The sequence below is a fragment of the Cherax quadricarinatus genome, chromosome 43, assembly GCF_038502225.1.
Source record: "Cherax quadricarinatus isolate ZL_2023a chromosome 43, ASM3850222v1, whole genome shotgun sequence".
Taxonomy (NCBI): domain Eukaryota; kingdom Metazoa; phylum Arthropoda; class Malacostraca; order Decapoda; family Parastacidae; genus Cherax; species Cherax quadricarinatus.
In genome coordinates, this window is record NC_091334.1 from 6112328 (window position 1) to 6135320 (window position 22993).

The 22993-nt window shown below is 45.6% G+C and overlaps 1 protein-coding gene across 2 annotated transcripts; it reads left to right on the forward strand.

The window, feature by feature from the left end:
- Nucleotides 1-604: 604 nt before the first annotated feature.
- On the forward strand, nt 605-22365 carry LOC128694219 (uncharacterized). Of its 2 annotated transcripts, none has more exons than XM_053784218.2 (5): nt 605-925; nt 5188-5481; nt 13753-13867; nt 16730-16853; nt 21482-22365. In XM_053784218.2, the coding sequence occupies exons 2-5, from the start codon at nt 5431-5433 to the stop codon at nt 21732-21734; spliced, it is 543 nt and encodes a 180-aa protein (XP_053640193.2). In that variant the 5' UTR covers nt 605-925; nt 5188-5430; the 3' UTR covers nt 21735-22365. The 2 variants fall into 2 exon arrangements, with proteins under 2 accessions (XP_053640193.2, XP_053640195.2); XM_053784220.2 differs by having other exon boundaries at nt 5288-5481.
- Nucleotides 22366-22993: the final 628 nt, after the last annotated feature.

Genomic DNA, 22993 nt, shown 5'->3' on the forward strand with positions numbered 1-22993 from the left:
GCAGACTATGTTACACACGTCATGTTCCACGGTATCAGCAGACTATGTTACACACGTCATGTTCCACGGTATCAGCAGACTATGTTACACACGTCATGTTCCTCGGTATCAGCAGACTATGTTACACACGTCATGTTCCACGGTATCAGCAGACTATGTTACACACGTCATGTTCCTCGGTATCAGCAGACTATGTTACACACGTCATGTTCCACGGTATCAGCAGACTATGTTACACACGTCATGTTCCACGGTATCAGCAGACTATGCTTCACACGTCATGTTCCTCGGTATCAGCAGACTATGTTACACACGTCATGTTCCACGGTATCAGCAGACTATGCTTCACACGTCATGTTCCACGGTATCAGCAGCAGACTATGTTACACACGTCATGTTCCACGGTATCAGCAGACTATGTTACACACGTCATGTTCCACGGTATCAGCAGACTATGCTTCACACGTCATGTTCCACGGTATCAGCAGACTATGCTTCACACGTCATGTTCCACGGTATCAGCAGACTATGTTACACACGTCATGTTCCACAGTATCAGCAGACTATGTTACACACGTTATGTTCCACGGTATCAGCAGACTATGCTTCACACGTCATGTTCCTCGGTATCAGTCATTTTTAAGGTTAGTAAAGAAACTCGCTGAAGACTCATTATCACCTATCAGTGGTAATCACCCACTGACCCACATAATACCAGTGGTGTCAACATTGGCCATGGAATACAACAAATCATTATCTAATCAGTTGATTGGTTGCCCTAAATCCATTGTAAAGGGACGTCACTTGCAGGGCTAGGTGGGACCTGGAGCTGCAGTCTATCCCTCACCATCGTCCCAGTAATACCTCCAGCACACCTCACTAACACTGCTGGCAAGTCTACATTTCTACGTGTATATAAACACAGGTAAGTCTTGTATATTCAAGTGTGGTAGAAGTTAATACATGTGTCCTACTCACACTCAGGATACCTATTTACTGCTAGGTGAAACAGGATTCGAGCCCAGGTCTACTCGCTTGTGAGATGAAAGTTCTATCACTGACCATTTCATTTTTTTTAACTTGACAAAGCTTTATAGAGCTCTGCTGGTCCTCCTGCTTCCCACCTTCCACTGTCCCTCCTGGTCCTCCTGCTTCCCACCTTCCACTGTCCCTCCTGGGCCTCCTGCTTCCCACCTTCCACTGTCCCTCCTGGTCCTCCTGCTTCCCACCTTCCACTGTCCCTCCTGGTCCTCCTGCTTCCCACCTTCCACTGTCCCTCCTGGTCCTCCTGCTTCTCACCTTCCACTGTCCCTCCTGGTCCTCCTGCTTCCCACCTTCCACTGTCCCTCCTGGGCCTCCTGCTTCTCACCTTCCACTGTCCCTCCTGGTCCTCCTGCTTCTCACCTTCCACTGTCCCTCCTGGTCCTCCTGCTTCTCACCTTCCACTGCCCCTCCTGGTCCTCCTGCTTCCCACCTTCCACTGTCCCTCCTGGTCCTCCTGCTTCCCACCTTCCACTGTCCCTCCTGGTCCTCCTGCTTCTCACCTTCCACTGTCCCTCCTGGTCCTCCTGCTTCTCACCTTCCACTGTCCCTCCTGGTCCTCCTGCTTCCCACCTTCCACTGTCCCTCCTGGTCCTCCTGCTTCTCACCTTCCACTGTCCCTCCTGGTCCTCCTGCTTCCCACCTTCCACTGTCCCTCCTGGTCCTCCTGCTTCCCACCTTCCACTGTCCCTCTTGGTCCTCCTGCTTCCCATCTTCCTCTGTCCCTCCTGGTCCTCCTGCTTCCCACCTTCCACTGTCCCTCCTGGTCCTCCTGCTTCCCATCTTCCACTGTCTCTCCTGGTCCTCCTGCTTCCCACCTTCCACTGTCCCTCCTGGTCCTCCTACTTCACACCTTCCACTGTCCCTCCTGGTCCTCCTGCTTCCCATCTTCCTCTGCCCCTCCTGGTCCTCCTGCTTCTCACCTTCCACTGTCCCTCCTGGTCCTCCTGCTTCCCACCTTCCACTGTCCCTCCTGGTCCTCCTGCTTCCCACCTTCCACTGTCCCTCCTGGTCCTCCTGCTTCCCACCTTCCTCTGTCCCTCCTGGTCCTCCTACTTCCCACCTTCCACTGTCCCTCCTGGTCCTCCTGCTTCCCACCTTCCTCTGTCCCTCCTGGTCCTCCTACTTCCCACCTTCCACTGTCCCTCCTGGTCCTCCTGCTTCCCACCTTCCTCTGTCCCTCCTGGTCCTCCTACTTCCCACCTTCCACTGTCCCTCCTGGTCCTCATGCTTTTCCTCCTGCTTCCCACCTTCAACTTTCCCTCCTGGTGCTCCTGCTTCCTACCTTCCACTGTCCCTCCTGGTCCTCCTGCTTCCCACCTTCCACTGTCCCTCCTGGTCCTCCTGCTTCCCATCTTCCACTGTCCCTCCTGGTCCTCCTGCTTCCCATCTTCCACTGTCCCTCCTGGTCCTCCTGCTTCCCATCTTCCACTGTCCCTCCTGGTCCTCCTGCTTCCCATCTTCCACTGTCCCTCCTGGTCCTCCTGCTTTCCATCTTCCACTGTCCCTCCTGGTCCTCCTGCTTCCCGTCTTCCACTGTCCCTCCTGGTCCTCCTGCTTCCCGTCTTTCACTGTCCCTCCTGGTCCTCCTGCTTCCCATCTTCCACTGTCCCTCCTGGTCCTCCTGCTTCCCATCTTCCACTGTCCCTCCTGGTCCTCCTGCTTCCCATCTTCCACTGTCCCTCCTGGTCCTCCTGCTTCCCATCTTCCACTGTCCCTCCTGGTCCTCCTGCTTTCCATCTTCCACTGTCCCTCCTGGTCCTCCTGCTTTCCATCTTCCACTGTCCCTCCTGGTCCTCCTGCTTCCCGTCTTCCACTGTCCCTCCTGGTCCTCCTGCTTCCCATCTTCCACTGTCCCTCCTGGTCCTCCTGCTTTCCATCTTCCATTGTCCCTCCTGGTCCTCCTGCTTCCCGTCTTCCACTGTCCCTCCTGGTCCTCCTGCTTCCCGTCTTCCACTGTCCCTCCTGGTCCTCCTGCTTTCCATCTTCCACTGTCCCTCCTGGTCCTCCTGCTTCCCATCTTCCACTGTCCCTCCTGGTCCTCCTGCTTCCCATCTTCCACTGTCCCTCCTGGTCCTCCTGCTTCCCATCTTCCACTGTCCCTCCTGGTCCTCCTGCTTCCCATCTTCCTCTGTCCCTCCTGGTCCTCCTGCTTCCCATCTTCCACTGTCCCTCCTGGTCCTCCTGCTTCCCATCTTCCACTGTCCCTCCTGGTCCTCCTGCTTCCCATCTTCCACTGTCCCTCCTGGTCCTCCTGCTTCCCGTCTTCCACTGTCCCTCCTGGTCCTCCTGCTTCCCATCTTCCACTGTCCCTCCTGGTCCTCCTGCTTCCCATCTTCCACTGTCCCTCCTGGTCCTCCTGCTTCCCATCTTCCACTGTCCCTCCTGGTCCTCCTGCTTCCCATCTTCCACTGCCCTAAACAAAACAACACAAGTGATCTTGTAACTGCTGCCATTTTCACATCTACAGATTACTTCAGTAACCAAAACACGTATACTAATGATTGTGCATAATGAATAAGATATACACACCGAGATGTATATATCACGGTGTATATACACTGAGTTTACATTAGTCACTGTTATAGGTATTAAAGTATTCCTGAGTGATGGTGAACAGGTGACATGCGGTCTTACGAGGCACCTAAGTTCCCTCGTCTTCTAATAACATGTTCATTTTTCGACTATAATCTACTTTGTACATAATTACAGCCACATTTGCTTTGAGAATAATTGTGCTGGAGAGCTCTGAGCTTTGACTGAAGAAGTCTACTGTGTAAGTGATACATTCCTTCAATAAAGACACCCAACTGTTGCACATGTGTCTTAATCATCAACTTGTCAGTATTTTATACTATTTCCAACACTGACGACCATGCATCACGTCTCCTCCAGTACAGGTGAAGTACCAGTGACCTGGTGAGCCTTGTGGGACCAATACTTTAACAAGGGTGACCTGGTGATCCTTGTGTGATCAATACTTTAACAAGGGTGACCTGGTGATCCTTTTGGGACCAATATTTTAACAAGGATGACCTGGGTAACAGGAGGGACCATACTCTAACAAGGGTGACAAATACAGTGGAACCTCGGCTTACGAATTTAATCCGTTCTGTGGCCTTATTCGTATCCCGATTTGTTCGTATGCTGAGTCAATTTTCCTCATTTAAATTAATTGAAATGGCATTAATCCGTTCCAGCGGAATTCCTGCTCTCAGGAGGCACGACAAAATACTTCAATATGATACTAATATGAACTCTACGACTTATATATATATCACAATTCATCAAATTTCACCATCACTCAAGGAATGCACAAGAGGCGCATCATTGTCAATGTTCAGCATTTCTTCGGTGTCAGTTTCCTGTAACTACATTAGCACACAGTTAAGATGAGTAAATAGAATTGGCAATGCTTAATGCTTAAGTACATTCATTCTGTTAGTGATTATCAAATGGTATATAATACCGACAGGTTGGTAGATAAAACACATAGGCAACATTTAGGCAACTTTATTCCGAAACATTTCGCCTACACAGTAGGCTTCTTCAGTCGAGTACAGAAAGTAGGCGGGAGCAGTAGAGATGTGAAGACGATGTAATCAGTCCATTACCCTTGAAGTCGTAGAATTTGAGGTTATCAGTCCCTCAGCCTGGAGAAGTTCAGTTCCATAGTCAGAAGAAGCCTACTGTGTAGGCGAAACGTATCAGAATAAAGTTGCCTAAATGTTGCCTATGTGTCTTATCTACCATTCTGTTAGTGGGTTGGATCTGTGAAGGACCTGCCTAGTATGAGCCAAGAGGCCTACTGCAGTATTCCTCCTTTCTCATGGTATTATGTACCCACGACACCAATCATACCCAGCCCCTCCCACCAATCTCTTTTTAAAGCTACCCAAGGCTCTATCAAAGTTAAACCTTGGGTAGTTTCAAATTTAGGTTGGATAAATACATGAGTGAGAGGGAGTTGGATTTGAGTGGGACTTGCACATGAGTAAATAGAATTGTCAGAGCTTATTGCTTGGATAGCATTGAAAACTGAGCTGGGCAAATATTCTGTTAGTGGGATGGATTGTGAAGGACCTGCAGTGTATTATTATTAGTACATATGCATTATTATTATTATTATTATTAATGCTAATTTAGGGAAGTGGAGCACAGATCCAATTCCTTTGATCAAGAGCCCCTCACCAAGGAACCTCCCTTGAGAGGGAAGTTTGCATCCTGAAATTTCGTTCGTATCCAGAAGCAAAAAATCGATCGAGTGACTGTTCGTATCCTGAAAAATTCGCATGGTGGGGCATTCGTAAACCGAAGTCCCACTGTACAAGTGTTAACCAGCGCAGCGGAAGTAACTACTGCCAAGATAACTATTGTGATACTGTCAACATGTCCAGGACAAATACCGAGAAGGAACAACAACAGCAACAACAGTCATGGGTGAGCAGTCTCACTTCTTTTTCATCAGTAATTTAATACAATAATTTAATAATAAACAAACACAATGAAATATAATTTTCACGTTAGGTTCAGAATCATTTTTGCGAAATTATTGCATACACAAATTTTCGCTTGACTTATATATATATCCATTCTGTAATACGGTGACCAAAACTGCGCAGCATAATCTAAATGAGGCCTAACCAAGGATATATAGACTTGAACAACCTAAGGGCTTCTATTTATACTTCTTGTAAAGTAAAAGGACACAAGTGCAACTAATGTGACATTTTATTGTGGCAACGTTTCGCTCTCCAGGAGCTTTATCAAGCCATTACAAACAATACATGGACACAGAGGGTATATATAGGCTCAGAGTGAGGTGCAATACTAGTGGTAGTAGTAGTAGTAGTAGTAATGTCAAAAGTTGTAGTAGTAGTAATACAATATGGTAGAGCAATTAATTCGTACATGAGTAAAAGGATAAAAGCCATTACTTGGGTAACAAAAACAGGTTAGACAAATATAGACTGGATAGAGGCAGCTTGTTTCAGTGTTCACTCTCTGTAATGTGCTTTGTGTAGTATAACAGGATGGCAGGGTTTACTGTTTTCAGGAGGATTCTTGCTAAGACTTCAGAGATGGTGAAGCTGCCGTTGTTTTGTTTAATTGTATTCGCAGCGATCAGTGCTGATTCGAGGCACTTGCGTCTGCGGAAATTAGTTTCTTTGATCACTAATTGGGCGTCCCTGAAACAAACAAACAAACAAACAAACCTACGGCATGGAAATGGGGTCCCCCATCAGTGCCGTCCTAGCCAACTTACACATGGAACACCTAGAGTCCGAACACTTCGCCAACATCATCCCTTCAAGCGTCACTTGGTTACGTTACGTGGACGACGTCCTCATAATAACTCCCAAACGCTTTGATATACGGAATCTACAGGCAAGGCTCAACGCAGTTGAACCGGCGATCCAGTTTACACTAGAAGAAGAGTCCAATGACAAGCTACCTTTCCTCGACGTCCTCATTCACAAAGTAGACAACAACCTAAGATTTCAAGTTTATCGGAAACCTACCAATAAAAATTATCTCACACACTTCTATTCCAGTCAAGATACCAAGACCAAAAGAGGCATCATCATCTGGTTTTTCCTAAGAGCATACCGAATTTGTAGTCCTGAGTTTCTTGACGAGGAATGTACATACATTCACCAAACATTCACTGAGTTACATTTTCCTTCCTTTTTCATCAAAGACTGCAAGAAAAGAGCTCTTCAGATCCTTAATTCTCCACGCATCAACACCACTCCCAACAAAGTTATAATTCTTCCCAACAGCCAGGTTGCACTGAACGTTTCTAAAGTACTTTCACAAGCTAACACCAGAGTCGCCATCGCTTCTAGCACTTCAATAAAGGATCTAACCAGGACAAAATCAAAGCACCACGAACCAGTCAACGCAGGAGTTTACACTATGAACATTAAAATGGTATAAAATACCGACAGGTTGTTAGGTAAGACACATATGCAACTGTTAGGTATCTTTATTTCGAAACGTTTCGCCTACACAGTAGGCTTCTTCAGTCGAGTACAGAAAAGTTGATAGAAGCAGAAGAGACTTGAAGACGATGTAATCAGTCCATCACCCTTAAAGTTTTGAGGTGGTCAGTCCCTCAGTCTGGAGAAGAGCATTGTTCCATAGTCTGAAACTATATTGTTTCAGACTATGAAACAATGCTTTTCTCCAGACTGAGGGGCTGACCACCTCAAAACTTTAAGGGTGATGGACTGATTGCATCGTCTTCAAGTCTCTTCTGCTTCTATCAACTTTTCTGTACTCGACTGAAGAAGCCTACTGTGTAGGCGAAACGTTTCGAAATAAAGATACCTAACTGTTGCATATATGTCTTACCTAACAACAGTTTACACTATACCCTGTGGAGGCTGTGACAAGATTTACGTAGGTGAAACAGCAAGAAACCTCGACACCCGCCTCAATGAACACATTTACGCATGTAGGAACGATTACTTGAACAACGCCTGTGTACAACACCGAAATTCCACCAATCATCTCATGAAATTCAGGGACGCCCAATTAGTGATCAAAGAAACTAATTTCCGCAGACGCAAGTGCCTCGAATCAGCACTGATCGCTGTTTCGAATACAATTAAACAAAACAACGGCAGCTTCACCATCTCTGAAGTCTTAGCAAGAATGTGCAAGAATGGTATATAATACCGACAAGATGAAATTAAGACACATGTGCAACATCTGGGTATCTTTATTGTAGACGTTTCGCCATCCAGTGGCTTTATCAATACAAATTCTAGGACCTAACTTGAAGACAGTAGGACTATATACAGAAGATGAGGTAATCAGTCCCTCAACCTAGGAGTAGGTGCGAAGAGCACCATAGTCGTGGAGATTCTGAAGCAGAAGCAAGGAGCCTGGCGCTTATATAGTAACGTCAGGTGTAGCAGACGAGGGCATAGTCACTGGTGACTATGCCCTATGTCACAGTGACTATGCCCTCGTCTGCTACACCTGACGTTACTATATAAGCGCCAGGCTCCTTGCTTCTGCTTCAGAATCTCCACGACTATGGTGCTCTTCGCACCTACTCCTAGGTTGAGGGACTGATTACCTCATCTTCTGTATATAGTCCTACTGTCTTCAAGTTAGGTCCTAGAATTTGTATTGATAAAGCCACTGGATGGCGAAACGTCTACAATAAAGATACCCAGATGTTGCACATGTGTCTTAATTTCATCTTAGCAAGAATCCTCCTGAAAACAGTAAACCCTGCCATCACATAGTCTCTCCTGTTATACTACACAAAGCACATTACAGAGTGAACACTGAAACAAGCTGCCTCTTTCCAGTCTATATTTGTCCAACCTATTTTTATGTTACCTATTACAACCCAGGATTCCAAATGGCCTGTTATCCCGGGTGTAATGGGAGCAAAATAAACACAGTAGAAAAAGTTTAGACTTATATTATCCTTCACCAATTTAGAACAGCAATATGTACACTATGTACAGTGATAAGTATAGTGCACTCCACGGTAAGCAAAGCAGAAATAGAAGCCACAAGATAGCAGACCGTGCTTCAACCAGCTCTAGAATGGGAATGACAAGGGCAGACAGGAGAGCGGTACCCACATAACCTCTGCGATTGCCAAAACCATCTTCTTATTGGCTAGAACCTGGTCACTAGTTGAACGACGGGGCCCCATCATCAACTCTTAGCAACCTGGTTCGCTGGTTGGGGGAGATAGCCTGTAAATGAGGGTGTGTACATGCGCCGAATAAAGGTTACGTACTCTTTGCATGCCACATTACCCAAGTAATAGCTTTTATCCTTTTACTCATGTACGAATTAATTGCTCTACCATATTGTATTACTACTACTACAACTTTTGACACTACTACTACTACCACTAGTATTGCACCTCACTCTGAGCCTATATATACCCTCTGTGTCCATGTATTGTTTGTAATGGCTTGATAAAGCTCCTGGAGAGCGAAACGTTGCCACAATAAAATGTCACATTAGTTGCACTTGTGTCCTTTTACTTTACATATTGTCGGTAATTCTACCAACTTTATACTTCTTAATATGAAGCCAAGGATTCTGTTAGCTTTATTGGGAACACTAATGCACTGTTGTCTTGGTTTTAGATTACTGCTAACCAGAACTCTTAAATCCTTTTCGCAATCATTAATATTATGATCTACATTATTTAGTTTATATGTGGCATGGTTATTTTCCTGTCCAATGTTTAGAACTTTGTATTTGCCTATATTAAACTGTATCTGCCACTTCTCCGACCACTGCATCACTCCTTACACCCTCCCCTGCCACTACATAACCCTCTCCTGCCACTACATATACCCTCCCCTGCCACTACATAACCCTCTCCTGCCACTACATATACCCTCCCCTGCCACTACACATACCCTCTCCTGCCACTACATATACCCTCTCCTGCCACTACATAACCCTCTCCTGCCACTACATATACCCTCCCCTGCCACTACATAACCCTCTCCTGCCACTACATATACCCTCCCCTGCCACTACATAACCCTCTCCTGCCACTACATATACCCTCCCCTGCCACTACATAACCCTCTCCTGCCACTACATATACCCTCCCCTGCCACTACATAACCCTCTCCTGCCACTACATATACCCTCCCCTGCCACTACATAACCCTCTCCTGCCACTACATATACCCTCCCCTGCCACTACATAACCCTCTCCTGCCACTACATATACCCTCCCCTGCCACTACATAACCCTCTCCTGCCACTACATATACCCTCCCCTGCCACTACATAACCCTCTCCTGCCACTACATATACCCTCCCCTGCCACTACATAACCCTCCCCTACCACTACATAACCCTCTCCTGCCACTACATATACCCTCCCCTGCCACTACATAACCCTCTCCTGCCACTACATATACCCTCCCCTGCCACTACATATACCCTCCCCTGCCACTACATATACCCTCCCCTGCCACTACATAACCCTCTCCTGCCACTACATATAACCTCCCCTGCCACTACATATACCCTCCCCTGCCACTACATAACCCTCTCCTGCCACTACATATAACCTCCCCTGCCACTACATATACCCTCCCCTGCCACTACATAACCCTCTCCTGCCACTACATATAACCTCCCCTGCCACTACATATACCCTCCCCTGCCACTACATAACCCTCTCCTGCCACTACATATAACCTCCCCTGCCACTACATATACCCTCCCCTGCCACTACATAACCCTCTCCTGCCACTACATATAACCTCCCCTGCCACTACATATACCCTCCCCTGCCACTACATATACCCTCCCCTGCCACTACATAACCCTCTCCTGCCACTACATATACCCTCCCCTGCCACTACATAACCCTCTCCTGCCACTACATATACCCTCCCCTGCCACTACTTATACCCTCCCCTGCCACTACATATACCCTCCCCTGCCACTACATATACCCTCCCCTGCCACTACATAACCCTCTCCTGCCACTACATATACCCTCCCCTGCCACTACATATACCCTCCCCTGCCACTACACATACCCTCTCCAGCCACTACATATACCCTCTCCTGCCACTACATATACCCTCCCCTGCCACTACATATACCCTCTCCTGCCACTACATATACCCTCCCCTGCCACTACATATACCCTCTCCTGCCACTACATATACCCTCCCCTGCCACTACATATACCCTCTCCTGCCACTACATATACCCTCCCCTGCCACTACATATACCCTCCCCTGCCACTACATATACCCTTTCCAGCCACTACATATACCCTCCCCTGCCACTACATATACCCTCTCCAGCCACTACATATACCCTCCCCTGCCACTACATATACCCTCCCCTGCCACTACATATACCCTCTCCTGCCACTACATATACCCTCCCCTGTCACTACATATACCCTCCCCTGCCACTACATATACCCTCTCCTGCCACTACATATACCCTCCCCTGCCACTACATATACCCTCTCCTGCCACTACATATACCCTCACCTGCCACTACATATACCCTCCCCTGCCACTACATATACCCTCTCCTGCCACTACATATACCCTCCCCTGCCACTACATATACCCTCCCTGCCACTACATATACCCTCAACTGCCACTACATATACCCTCTCCTGCCACTACATATACCCTCCCCTGCCACTACATATACCCTCCCCTGCCACTACATATACCCTCTCCTGCCACTACATATACCCTCCCCTGCCACTACATATACCCTCCCCTGCCACTACATATACCCTCCCCTGCCACTACATATACCCTCCCCTGCCACTACATATACCCTCCCCTGCCACTACATATACCCTCCCCTGCCACTACACTTTATACCCTCCTCTGCCACTACACTTTATACCCTCCTCTGCCACTACACTTTATACCCTCCTCTGCCACTGCACTTTATACCCTCCCCTGCCACTACACTTTATACCCTCCCCTGCCACTACACTTTATACCCTCCCCTGCCATTACACCTTATACCCTCCCCTGCCACTACATTTTATATCCTCCCTGCCACTACACTTTATACCCTCCTCTGTCACTACATTTTATACCCTCTCCTGCCACTACACTTTATACCCTCCCCTGCCACTACACTTTATACCCTCCCCTGCCACTACACTTTATACCCTCCCCTGACACTGCCCTTTATACCCTCCCCTGCCACTGCCCTTTATACCCTCCCCTGCCACTAAACTTTATACCCTCCTCTGCCACTGCCCTTTATACCCTCCCCTGCCACTACACTTTATACCCTCCCCTGCCACTGCCCTTTATACCCTCCCCTGCCACTGCCCTTTATACCCTCCCCTGCCACTGCCCTTTATACCCTCCCCTGCCACTACACTTTATACCCTCCTTGCCACTACACTTTATACCTTCCTCTGCCACTGCACTTTATACCCTCCCCTACCACTACACTTTATACCCACCCCTGCCACTACACCTTATGCCCTCCCCTGCCACTACATCTTATACCTTCCCCTGCCACTACACCTTATACCCTCCTCTGCCACTACACTCTATACCTTCCCCTGCCACTACACCTTCTACCCTCCTCTGCCACTACATTTTATAACCTCCCCTGCCACTACACCTTATACCCTCCCCTGCCACTACACTTTATACCCTCCCATGCCACTACACTTTATACCCTCCTCTGCCACTGCACTTTATACCCTCCCCTGCCACTACACTTTAAACCCTCCCCTGCCACTACACTTTATACCCTCCCCTGCCACTGCCCTTTATACCCTCCCCTGCCACTGCCCTTTATACCCTCCCCTGCCACTACACTTTATACCCTCCCCTGCCACTACACTTTATACCCTCCCCTGCCACTACACTTTATACCCTCCCCTGCCACTACACTTTATACCCTCCCCTGCCACTACACTTTATGCCCTCCCCTGCCACTGCCCTTTATACCCTCCCCTGCCACTGCCCTTTATACCCTCCCCTGCCACTACACTTTATACCCTCCCCTGCCACTACACTTTATACCCTCCTCTGCCACTGCACTTTATACCCTCCCCTGCCACTACACTTTATACCCTCCCCTGCCACTACACTTTATACCCTCCCCTGCCTCTACACTTTATACCTTCCTCTGCCACTGCACTTTATACCCTCCCCTACCACTACACTTTATACCCTCCCCTGCCACTGCCCTTTATACCCTTCCCTGCCACTGCCCTTTATACCCTCCCCTGCCACTACACCTTATACCCTCCCCTGCCACTACACCTTATACCCTCCCCTGCCACTACACCTTATACCCTCCCCTGCCACTACACCTTATACCCTCCCCTGCCACTACACCTTATACTATCCCCTGCCACTACACCTTATACCCTCCCCTGCCACTACACCTTATACCATCCCCTGCCACTACACCTTATACCCTCCCCTGCCACTACACTTTATACCCTCCCCGGCCACTGCACTTTATACCATCCCCTGCCACTACACCTTATACCCTCCCCTGCCACTACACCTTATACCCTCCCCTGCCACTACACTTTATACCCTCCCCGGCCACTACACTTTATACCCTCCCCTGCCACTGCCCTTTATACCCTTCCCTGCCACTGCCCTTTATACCCTCCCCTGCCACTACACCTTATACCCTCCCCTGCCACTACACCTTATACCCTCTCCTGCCACTACACCTTATACCCTCCCCTGCCACTACACCTTATACCCTCCCCTGCCACTACACCTTATACCATCCCCTGCCACTACACCTTATACCCTCCCCTGCCACTACACCTTATACCCTCCCCTGCCACTACACCTTATACCCTCCCCTGCCACTACACCTTATACCCTCCCCTGCCACTACACCTTATACCATCCCCTGCCACTACACCTTATACCCTCCCCTGCCACTACACCTTATACCCTCCCCTGCCACTACACCTTATACCCTCCCCTGCCACTACACCTTATACCATCCCCTGCCACTACACCTTATACCCTCCCCTGCCACTACACCTTATACCATCTCCTGCCACTACACCTTATACCATCCCCTGCCACTACACCTTATACCATCTCCTGCCACTACACCTTATACCCTCCCCTGCCACTACACCTTATACCCCCTCTGCCACCTACTGTTCAGAGTGCAGTGACATCTGTCATATATTAATGCATGTTTGTCATACAGATGACGGCGGTGTATGCTGTGTTATCACTATCGTTGTTCCTGGTGATGTTTGGGTTTGTCCTGGTATTGGATAATGTTACCCCTGGCATCTCTTACACCTGTGTTATCCTAGGAGGTAAGTACTGCTGCTGATCTTTCTCTCTCTCTCTCTCTCTCTCTCTCTCTCTCTCTTTCTCTCTCTCTCTCTCTCTCTCTCTCTTTACACAGGTTTGACAAGGTTAGGATTCGTAACTTTATTGACAAGCTAAGAGCTGTTACCTATATCAACTCATTTAAAAGCATTGTTATGAGACATACAAGTAGGGAACAGGATGAGGTTGGAGCCATCTGTGGGCCTGCATTTTCATTTGATCAACTGACTTTATCTCGTTGACATCATAATGTTGTACTAATGTGTTCCATACTCGAGTCATCCTGGGGATAAATGATCTCAGATGAAGTGATGTTCTGGAGAAGGGTACAGCCAGAGTGAAGTTGCTGCTGGCTGCCCGTCTTGTGGTATAGAAACTTGCTTCACGCTGTCCTCGAAGTGGAGCTAAGTGTGGTACTTTGACAATATTGGCATTGTACATAACAGTACATAACTGACCTTGTACATGGTCAGTTTGGAGTCAAATTTCACCCGAAGTATATCATCACCTTCCCTGGGTACCAACACTTTCCCAGTCATACTTACTACTGCTCCAGAATCACCGTAATGGTGCCTAGAGACAATCGTCATTTGTGTTTTCTCAGGTTCAAATGTTACTTGCCATCGGTTTCCCCAATCTGATATAGCTCTTAGCTGGCGATTGATGTAGCTTAGAGCAGCTGGCATTTCTTCTCTTGGATAAGTAAATGTCAGTGTACAGTCGTCTGCATATGCATGGGATTCTGGGATGAGATGAAGGTCATTGAGGTAGACATTCCATAGCAATGGACCCAACACACTTCTCTTTGGGACACTTGCCCCAATAGGATGTCTTGCTGAAGATTGAGACACTTATGCAACATATGGGAATCTTTATTCAGGAAACGTTTCGCCACACAGTGGCTTCATCAGTCCAATACAAAGAGGAAGGCGTAAGGAGAGGAGAAGTATGAGGTAATCAGTCCCTCAGCCTGGAGTCGATGTGTTCAGTCCATCAATCTTGTAGAATGTACAGCATAGGGCCGTAGACGTGGCTTATATACTGTAGTGAGGTGAGGTGAAGCAGGCGGAGGCGGGGTCATAGTGGTACCATCCACTAGTCGAAGTAGGTCTTCGTCCAAAGGTTGAACAAGTGTTGAAGAATTCTTTGTAACAAGATCCCATGATGCTGCAACTGTCAGACACTGGAGCATCATGGGATCTTGTTACAAAGAATTCTTCGACACTTGTTCAACCTTTGGACGAAGACCTACTTCGACTAGTGGATGGTACCACTATGACCCCGCCTGCTTCACCTCACCTCACTACAGTATATAAGCCACGTCTACGGCCCTATGCTGTACATTCTACAAGATTGATGGACTGAACACATCGACTCCAGGCTGAGGGACTGATTACCTCATACTCCTCCTCTCCTTACGCCTTCCTCTTTGTATTGGACTGATGAAGCCACTGTGTGGCGAAACGTTTCCTGAATAAAGATTCCCATATGCTGCATAAGTGTCTCAATCTTCAACTTGTCGGTTTTTCAAACCATTCATCACACAGGATGTCTTGCTGATTCTGTTCCATTGAGAATTATCCTTAGAGATCTACCATGAAGGTAATCACTGAGTAGACATAGTGTAGAGCCTTCAATTCCCAGTGCTTGAAGTTTTACGAAGAGGCCCTGGTGCCACACTCGGTCGAAATCACCAGCAATGTCCAGATCTACCACACAACTGACTTTGGATTCATCCAGTGACTGGTGCCATTTAGTGGAGAGGTTTAACAGCAGATCAGCAACAGAGTAACCTTTCCTGAAGCCATACTGACGGTCACAAAGTAGTGACAGGTAGTCAAAAATCTGTCATTCGTCTCGAGATTATTGTCTCATGGATCTTGCCAGTGATTGACAGGAGTGACACTGGTTTGTAGTTCCTGATTTCTGCTCTGCTCTTCTTTTTGTGAACAGGGACTACATTTGCCTCTTTCCGCAGAGAATACCATTTACACTGTACTAGGCAGTGCTGAAAGATGCGAGTTAGAGGTGCTGCTAGCTGGTCTGCACATCTTCTCAGCAATCTTGGGCTCAACTTGTCTGGGCCCTCAGCATTTTCTTGGTCAAGCGGTTTAAGAATAAGATGCACCTCCTTCTGCCTTATTGTCACCACTGGCAGTTTTGACACAGTTCTTGCAGCTAGCCAAGGAGGGTCCCTTGCTGGATCAGGAACTTGCAGTTTGATAGCGAAGTGTTCGGCAAAGAGGTCAGCTTTCTCTTGACTATTTGTAGAGGTGGTCCAATCCTGTCGATTTAGAGGTGGAATGAGTTCATCAGGCAGATAACCTTGTTCGTGCTTGACCAGGGACCACCAGGTTTTGGAGCCTACCCTACCTGATGCTAGCTTTCTTTTTGTGTCCACCTCCCATTTAGAAATGGTCAACTTTTGAACTTCACCCATATGCCTACAGGCTTGCCTGTGCAAGTTCCTGTTATAGGTAGTAGGATGCCTCTTTTACCTTCTACGAGCCTTGTACTTAGCTGTAGCAGCCTCTCTACAACGAAAGCCAAACTAAGGCTGATCTGTAGGCTTCGTCATATAATGCCGGTGAGGAATGTGCTCTTGTTGTAGATTAAGGATGGGTTCAGTGATGGCTTTCACTTGGTTGTCAACATCCTCTTGGAGAAGAGCATTCCAAACTGAGGTGGTGAGCTCAGAGCAAAGTGCTCTCTCTCTCTCTCTCTCTCTCTCTCTCTCTCTCTCTCTCTCTCTCTCTCTCTCTCTCTCTCTCTCTCTCTCTCTCTTTCTCTCTCTCTCTCTCTATCTATCTATCTATCTATCTCTGACTTTATCATATCTTCCCTAGGCAGTATGATGTTGATGTGTGTGGTTTTGTCGGTGGTGAAGCAGCTGGGAGGAAGGAAGAAGAGGCCTCTTGGTCCTCCACCAACCTACAGAGATTCCTGGGCCTACGACTACCATACCTCCAGGTACGTATGTGTGTGTGTGTACTCACCTATATGTGTTTGCAGGGGTCGATTCAGAGCTACTGGCTCCGCCTCTTCGCTGGTCGCTACTAGGTCCACTCTCCGGTCTTCAAGGGCCGGGAGTGTGTGAGTAGTGTGTGTGTACTCACCTAGTTGTACTCACCTAGTTTTGGTTGCAGAGGTCGATTTATAGCTCTTGGCCCCGCCTCCTCACTGGTAGCTACTAGGTTACTCTTCCTGCTCCGTGAGCTTTATCATACCTTTTGTTAAAGCTATGCATAGATCCTGCCTTCACTACATCACTTCCCAGATTATTTCACTTCCTGACTACTCTGTGACTGAAGAAATACTTCCAAGTGTGACCCCTTGTTGCTGTGTCCCATCTCTGGAACATCCTGTATTTGTCCACCTTGTCAATTCCTCTCAGTATTTTATATGTCCTTATCATATCCCCCTATCTCTCCTGTCCTCCAGTGTCGTCAGGTCGAGTTCCCTTAACCTCTACTCGTAGGACATTCTTCTTAGTTCCGGGACTAATCTTGTTGCAAACCTTTGCACTTTCTCTAATTTCCTTAGGTGATTGGCTAGCTGTAGGTTCCAAACTGGTGCCGCATACTCCAATATAAGCCTGACGTACACGGTGTACAAAGTCCTGAGCTATTCCTTATTGAGATGTCGGAAGGCTATTCCTTGGTTTGCTAGGCACCCAAATGCTGCAGCAATTATTTTGTTGATGTGCACCTCAGGAGATGTGTTCGGTGTTATACTCACCCCAAGATCCTTTTTCTTGAGTGAGGTTTGTAGACTTTGGCCCCCTAGACTGTACTCTGTGGTCTTCTATGCCTTTCCCCAATCTTCATGACTTTGCACTTGGTGGGGTTGAACTCCAGGAGCCAGTTTCTGGACCAGGCCTTCAGCCTGTCCAGATCCCTTTGTAGTCCTGCCTGGTCCTCGTCCGATTGAATTCTTCTCATTAACTTCACATCATCTGCAAACAGGGACACTTCGGAGTCTATTCCTTCCGTCATGTCGTTCACATATACCAGAAACAGTCCGTGTGTGTGTGTATGAAAGAGAGGAAAAAATCATTGGAATTTACAGGTTATATTCCGTATAATGTAGTAAACAAAACCACTATTAAATTATAAATATAATATATATATATATATATATATATATATATATATATATATATATATATATATATATATATATATATATATATATGTCGTGCCGAATAGGCAGAACTTGCGATCTTGGCTTAAATAGCAACGCTCATCTTGCCATATAGGACAAATGAAAATTTGTGTATGCAATAATTTCGCCAAAATCCTTCTGAACCTAACGAAAAAAATATATTTTACTGTGTTTGTTTAGTATTAAATTATTGTAAACAAATCTAAAATATATTTAATTGGGTTAGGCTAAAATAAATTGTTCTTGTTACAATAAGGTTAGGTAAGTTTTCTAAGATTCTTTTGGTGTAAAATTATAAATTTTTACATTAACATTAATGAAAAAAATATATCTTTAAACGTATAAGAGAAAATTTCAGAAAGGACTTAATTTTAAATTAGTTCTTGCTAATTGACCAGTTTTACATATTTTACATATGGTGGTTGGGGATTTCAATGCTAAAGTGGGTAAAAATGTTATGGAGGGAGTAGTAGGAAAATTTGGGGTGCCAGGGGTAAATGTAAATGGGGAGCCTTTAATTGAGCTATGTGTAGAAAGAAATTTGGTAGTAAGTAATACATATTTTATGAAAAAGAGGATAAATAAATATACAAGGTATGATGTAGCACCTAATGAAAGTAGTTTGTTAGATTATGTATTGGTGGATAAAAGGTTGATGGGTAGGCTCCAGGATGTACATGTTTATAGAGGGGCAACTGATATATCAGATCATTATTTAGTTGTAGCTACAGTTAGAGTAAGAGGTAGATGGGAAAAGAGGAAGGTGGCAACAACAAGTAAGAGGGAGGTGAAAGTGTATAAACTAAGGGAGGAGGAAGTTCGGGCGAGATATAAGCGACTATTGGCAGAAAGGTGGGCTAGTGCAAAGATGAGTAGTGGGGGGGGGGGGGGTTAAAGAGGGTTGGAATAGTTTTAAAAATGCAGTATTAGAATGTGGGGCAGAAGTTTGTGGTTATAGGAGGGTGGGGGCAGGAGGAAAGAGGAGTGATTGGTGGAATGATGAAGTAAAGGGTGTGATAAAAGAGAAAAAGGTAGCTTATGAGAGGTTTTTACAAAGCAGAAGTGTTATAAGAAGAGCAGAGTATATGGAGAGTAAAAGAAAGGTGAAGACAGTGGTGAGAGAGTGCAAAAGGAGAGCAGATGAAAGAGTGGGAGAGGCACTGTCAAGAAATTTTAATGAAAATACGAAAAATTTTTGGAGTGACTTAAACAAGTTAAGAAAGCCTAGGGAAAGTATGGATTTGTCCGTTAAAAACAGAGTAGGGGAGTTAATAGATGGGGAGAGGGAGGTATTAGGTAGATGGCGAGAATATTTTGAGGAACTTTTAAATGTTAAGGAAGAAACAGAGGCAGTAATTTCATGCACTGGCCAGGGAGGTATACCATCTTTTAGGAGTGAAGAAGAGCAGAATGTAAGTGTGGTGGAGGTACGTGAGGCATTACGTAGAATGAAAGGGGGTAAAGCAGCTGGAACTGATGGGATCATGACAGAAATGTTAAAAGCAGGGGGGGATATAGTGTTGGAGTGGTTGGTACTTTTGTTTAATAAATGTATGAAAGAGGGGAAGGTACCTAGGGATTGACGGAGAGCATATATAGTCCCTTTATATAAAGGGAAAGGGGACAAAAGAGACTAAAAATTATAGAGGAATAAGTTTACTGAGTATACCAGGAAAAGTGTACGGTAGGGTTATAATTGAAAGAATTAGAGGTAAGACAGAATGTTGGATTGCGGATGAGCAAGGAGGTTTCAGAGTGGGTAGGGGATGTGTAGATCAAGTGTTTACATTGAAGCATATATGTGAACAGTATTTAGATAAAGGTAGGGAAGTTTTTATTGCATTTATGGATTTAGAAAAGGCATATGATAGAGTGGATAGAGGAGCAATGTGGCAGATGTTGCAAGTATATGGAATAGGTGGTAAGTTATTAAATGCTGTAAAGAGTTTTTATGAGGATAGTGAGGCTCAGGTTAGGGTGTGTAGAAGAGAGGGAGAATACTTCCCGGTAAAAGTAGGTCTTAGACAGGGATGTGTAATGTCACCATGGTTGTTTAATGTATTTATAGATGGGGTTGTAAAGGAAGTAAATGCTAAGGTGTTCGGGAGAGGGGTGGGATTAAATTTTGGGGAATCAAATTCAAAATGGGAATTGACACAGTTACATTTTGCTGATGATACTGTGCTTATGGGAGATTCTAAAGAAAAATTGCAAAGGTTAGTGGATGAGTTTGAGAATGTGTGTAAAGGTAGAAAGTTGAAAGTGAACATAGAAAAGAGTAAGGTGATGAGGGTATCAAATGATTTAGATAAAGAAAAATTGGATATCAAATTGGGGAGGAGGAGTATGGAAGAAGTGAATGTTTTCAAATACTTGGGAGTTGACGTGTCGGCGGATGGATTTATGAAGGATGAGGTTAATCATAGAATTGATGAGGGAAAAAAGGTGAGTGGTGCGTTGAGGTATATGTGGAGTCAAAAAACGTTATCTATGGAGGCAAAGAAGGGAATGTATGAAAGTATAGTAGTACCAACACTCTTATATGGATGTGAAGCTTGGGTGGTAAATGCTGCAGCGAGGAGACGGTTGGAGGAAGTGGAGATGTCCTGTCTAAGGGCAATGTGTGGTGTAAATATTATGCAGAAAATTCGGAGTGTGGAAATTAGGAAAAGGTGTGGAGTTAATAAAAGCATTAGTCAGAGGGCAGAAGAGGGGTTGTTGAGGTGGTTTGGTCATTTAGAGAGAATGGATCAAAGTAGAATGACATGGAAAGCATATAAATCTATAGGGGAAGGAAGGTGGGGTAGGGGTCGTCCTCGAAAGGGTTGGAGAGAGGGGGTAAAGGAGATTTTGTGGGCAAGGGGCTTGGACTTCCAGCAAGCGTGCGTGAGCGTGTTAGATAGAAGTGAATGGAGACGAATGGTACTTGGGACCTGACGATCTGTTGGAGTGTGAGCAGGGTAATATTTAGTGAAGGGATTCAGGGAAACCGGTTATTTTCATATAGTCGGACTTGAGTCCTGGAAATGGGAAGTACAATGCCTGCACTTTAAAGGAGGAGTTTGGGATATTGGCAGTTTGGAGGGATATGTTGTGTATCTTTATATGTGTATGCTTCTAGACTGTTGTATTCTGAGCACCTCTGCAAAAACAGTGATAATGTGCGAGTGTGGTGAAAGTGTTGAATGATGATGAAAGTATTTTCTTTTTGGGGATTTTCTTTCTTTTTTGGGTCACCCTGCCTCGGTGGGAGACGGCCGACTTGTTGAAAAAAAAAATGTATATGTATATATATGAACATTATCTCTCGGTCCACACCAGGATTCGAACCTGCACACTGCAGTGGACTGGGAGATAATGTTTGTTAACAGTTCGCCTGTTTGAATATGTTGTATAATAAATCAGTGTTACTGATTTCTCATTTTTCCCCACAGAGTGTTGGGTGAGCATCATCCATCTTTCTACAACCAGGAGAGTGAGCCGGTCATCCTCTCTATCCCTAGGCTCTATTCTCCCTCATCCTCACCATCCACCACCACCACCACCACCACCACCACCGCCAGCAGCAGCGCCACACTACCAGCAACACACACAACAACCACTTCCGGGGCCAGATATCATCCTCCCATCTCTGTTACTTCCGGTCAACGTGTTCCGGCACATTTCTACTTGCGTTTCATGCGGTAGATGCGCCGGAGGCTCCTCTAGCGTAGAACTGAACCTCACTACTACAAGCCAAGTAAACATATTAAAAAGGGTACCAGACCAGTGTGTAGGTGTTTTGTATATTGGAGTACTTGTGTGTGATAGTACTCTCAAGACATGAGTACTTATACTAGTATGTGCTTGTATGCGTCGAATGTGAGGTCATGTACTCACCTTATTGTACTCACCTAATTGTGGTTGCAGAGGTCGATACTCAGCTCCTGGCCCCGCCTCTTAACTGGTCGCTACTAGGTCCTCTCTCTCCTTGCTCCATGAGCTTTATCATACCTCGTCTTACAGCTATGTATGGTTCCTGCCTCCACTACATCACTATCACTGGACTATTCCACTTCCTGACAACTCTATGAGTGAAGAAATATTTCCTAACATCCCTTTGACTCATCTGAGTCTTCAACTTCCAATTGTGACCCCCTGTTTCTGTGTCCCATCTCTGGAACATCCCGTCTTTGTCCACCTTGTCTATTCCGCGCACTATTTTATATGTCGTTATCATGTCTCCCCTGACCCTACTGTCCTGTGTGTGTGTGTGTGTGTGTGTGTGTGTGTGTGTGTGTGTGTGTGTGTGTGTGTGTGTGTGTGTGTTTGAGTGTGACCTACCATTCACCCTAATTTCTGACACGAGTTAAAATATCCTCCCCATCTATCCATAATTCCCCCCTCACCCTCCACCTGGGTGACTGGTGTCACCCACGTGAGAGAAGAGCTAAACTCACAGGAGTCACGGAGCGCCCGCACTCACCCAGGCTCCCTGGAACCCCCTCCCCCTTCCCCTTCCTTCCTAGATTTTGGAAGAGGGGAGAAGGGGAGATAGATTCACAATGTAGGTAATAATTTTGTGTCAATTATTATATTTATTGAAGTACTGAGGTGACTTATCCTCAAGAACAAATTATTATTTATATAACTTTTAAGTTTGTGATATTAGTTAATAAATTAACTCAATTGTCTTATGTAAATAAGTCAGATTTTACCACTTAAGTTTCTTATATATATATATATATATATATATTTATATATATATTTATATGTATATATATATATATATATATATATATATATATATATATATATGTATATATATATATATATGTATATATATATATATATGTATATATATATGTATATATATATGTATATATATATGTATATATATATATATATGTATATATATATGTATATATATATATATGTATATATATATGTATATATATATATATATA

Coding starts and splice junctions, on each gene's coding strand:
- LOC128694219 (XM_053784218.2), top strand. CDS start 5,431: ATGTCCAGGACAAATACCGAGAAGGAACAACAACAGCAACAACAGTCA. Junction 5,482..13,752: donor AACAGCAACAACAGTCATGG/GTGAGCAGTCTC, acceptor TTTGTCATACAG/ATGACGGCGGTGTATGCTGT. Junction 16,854..21,481: donor TACGACTACCATACCTCCAG/GTACGTATGTGT, acceptor TTTTCCCCACAG/AGTGTTGGGTGAGCATCATC.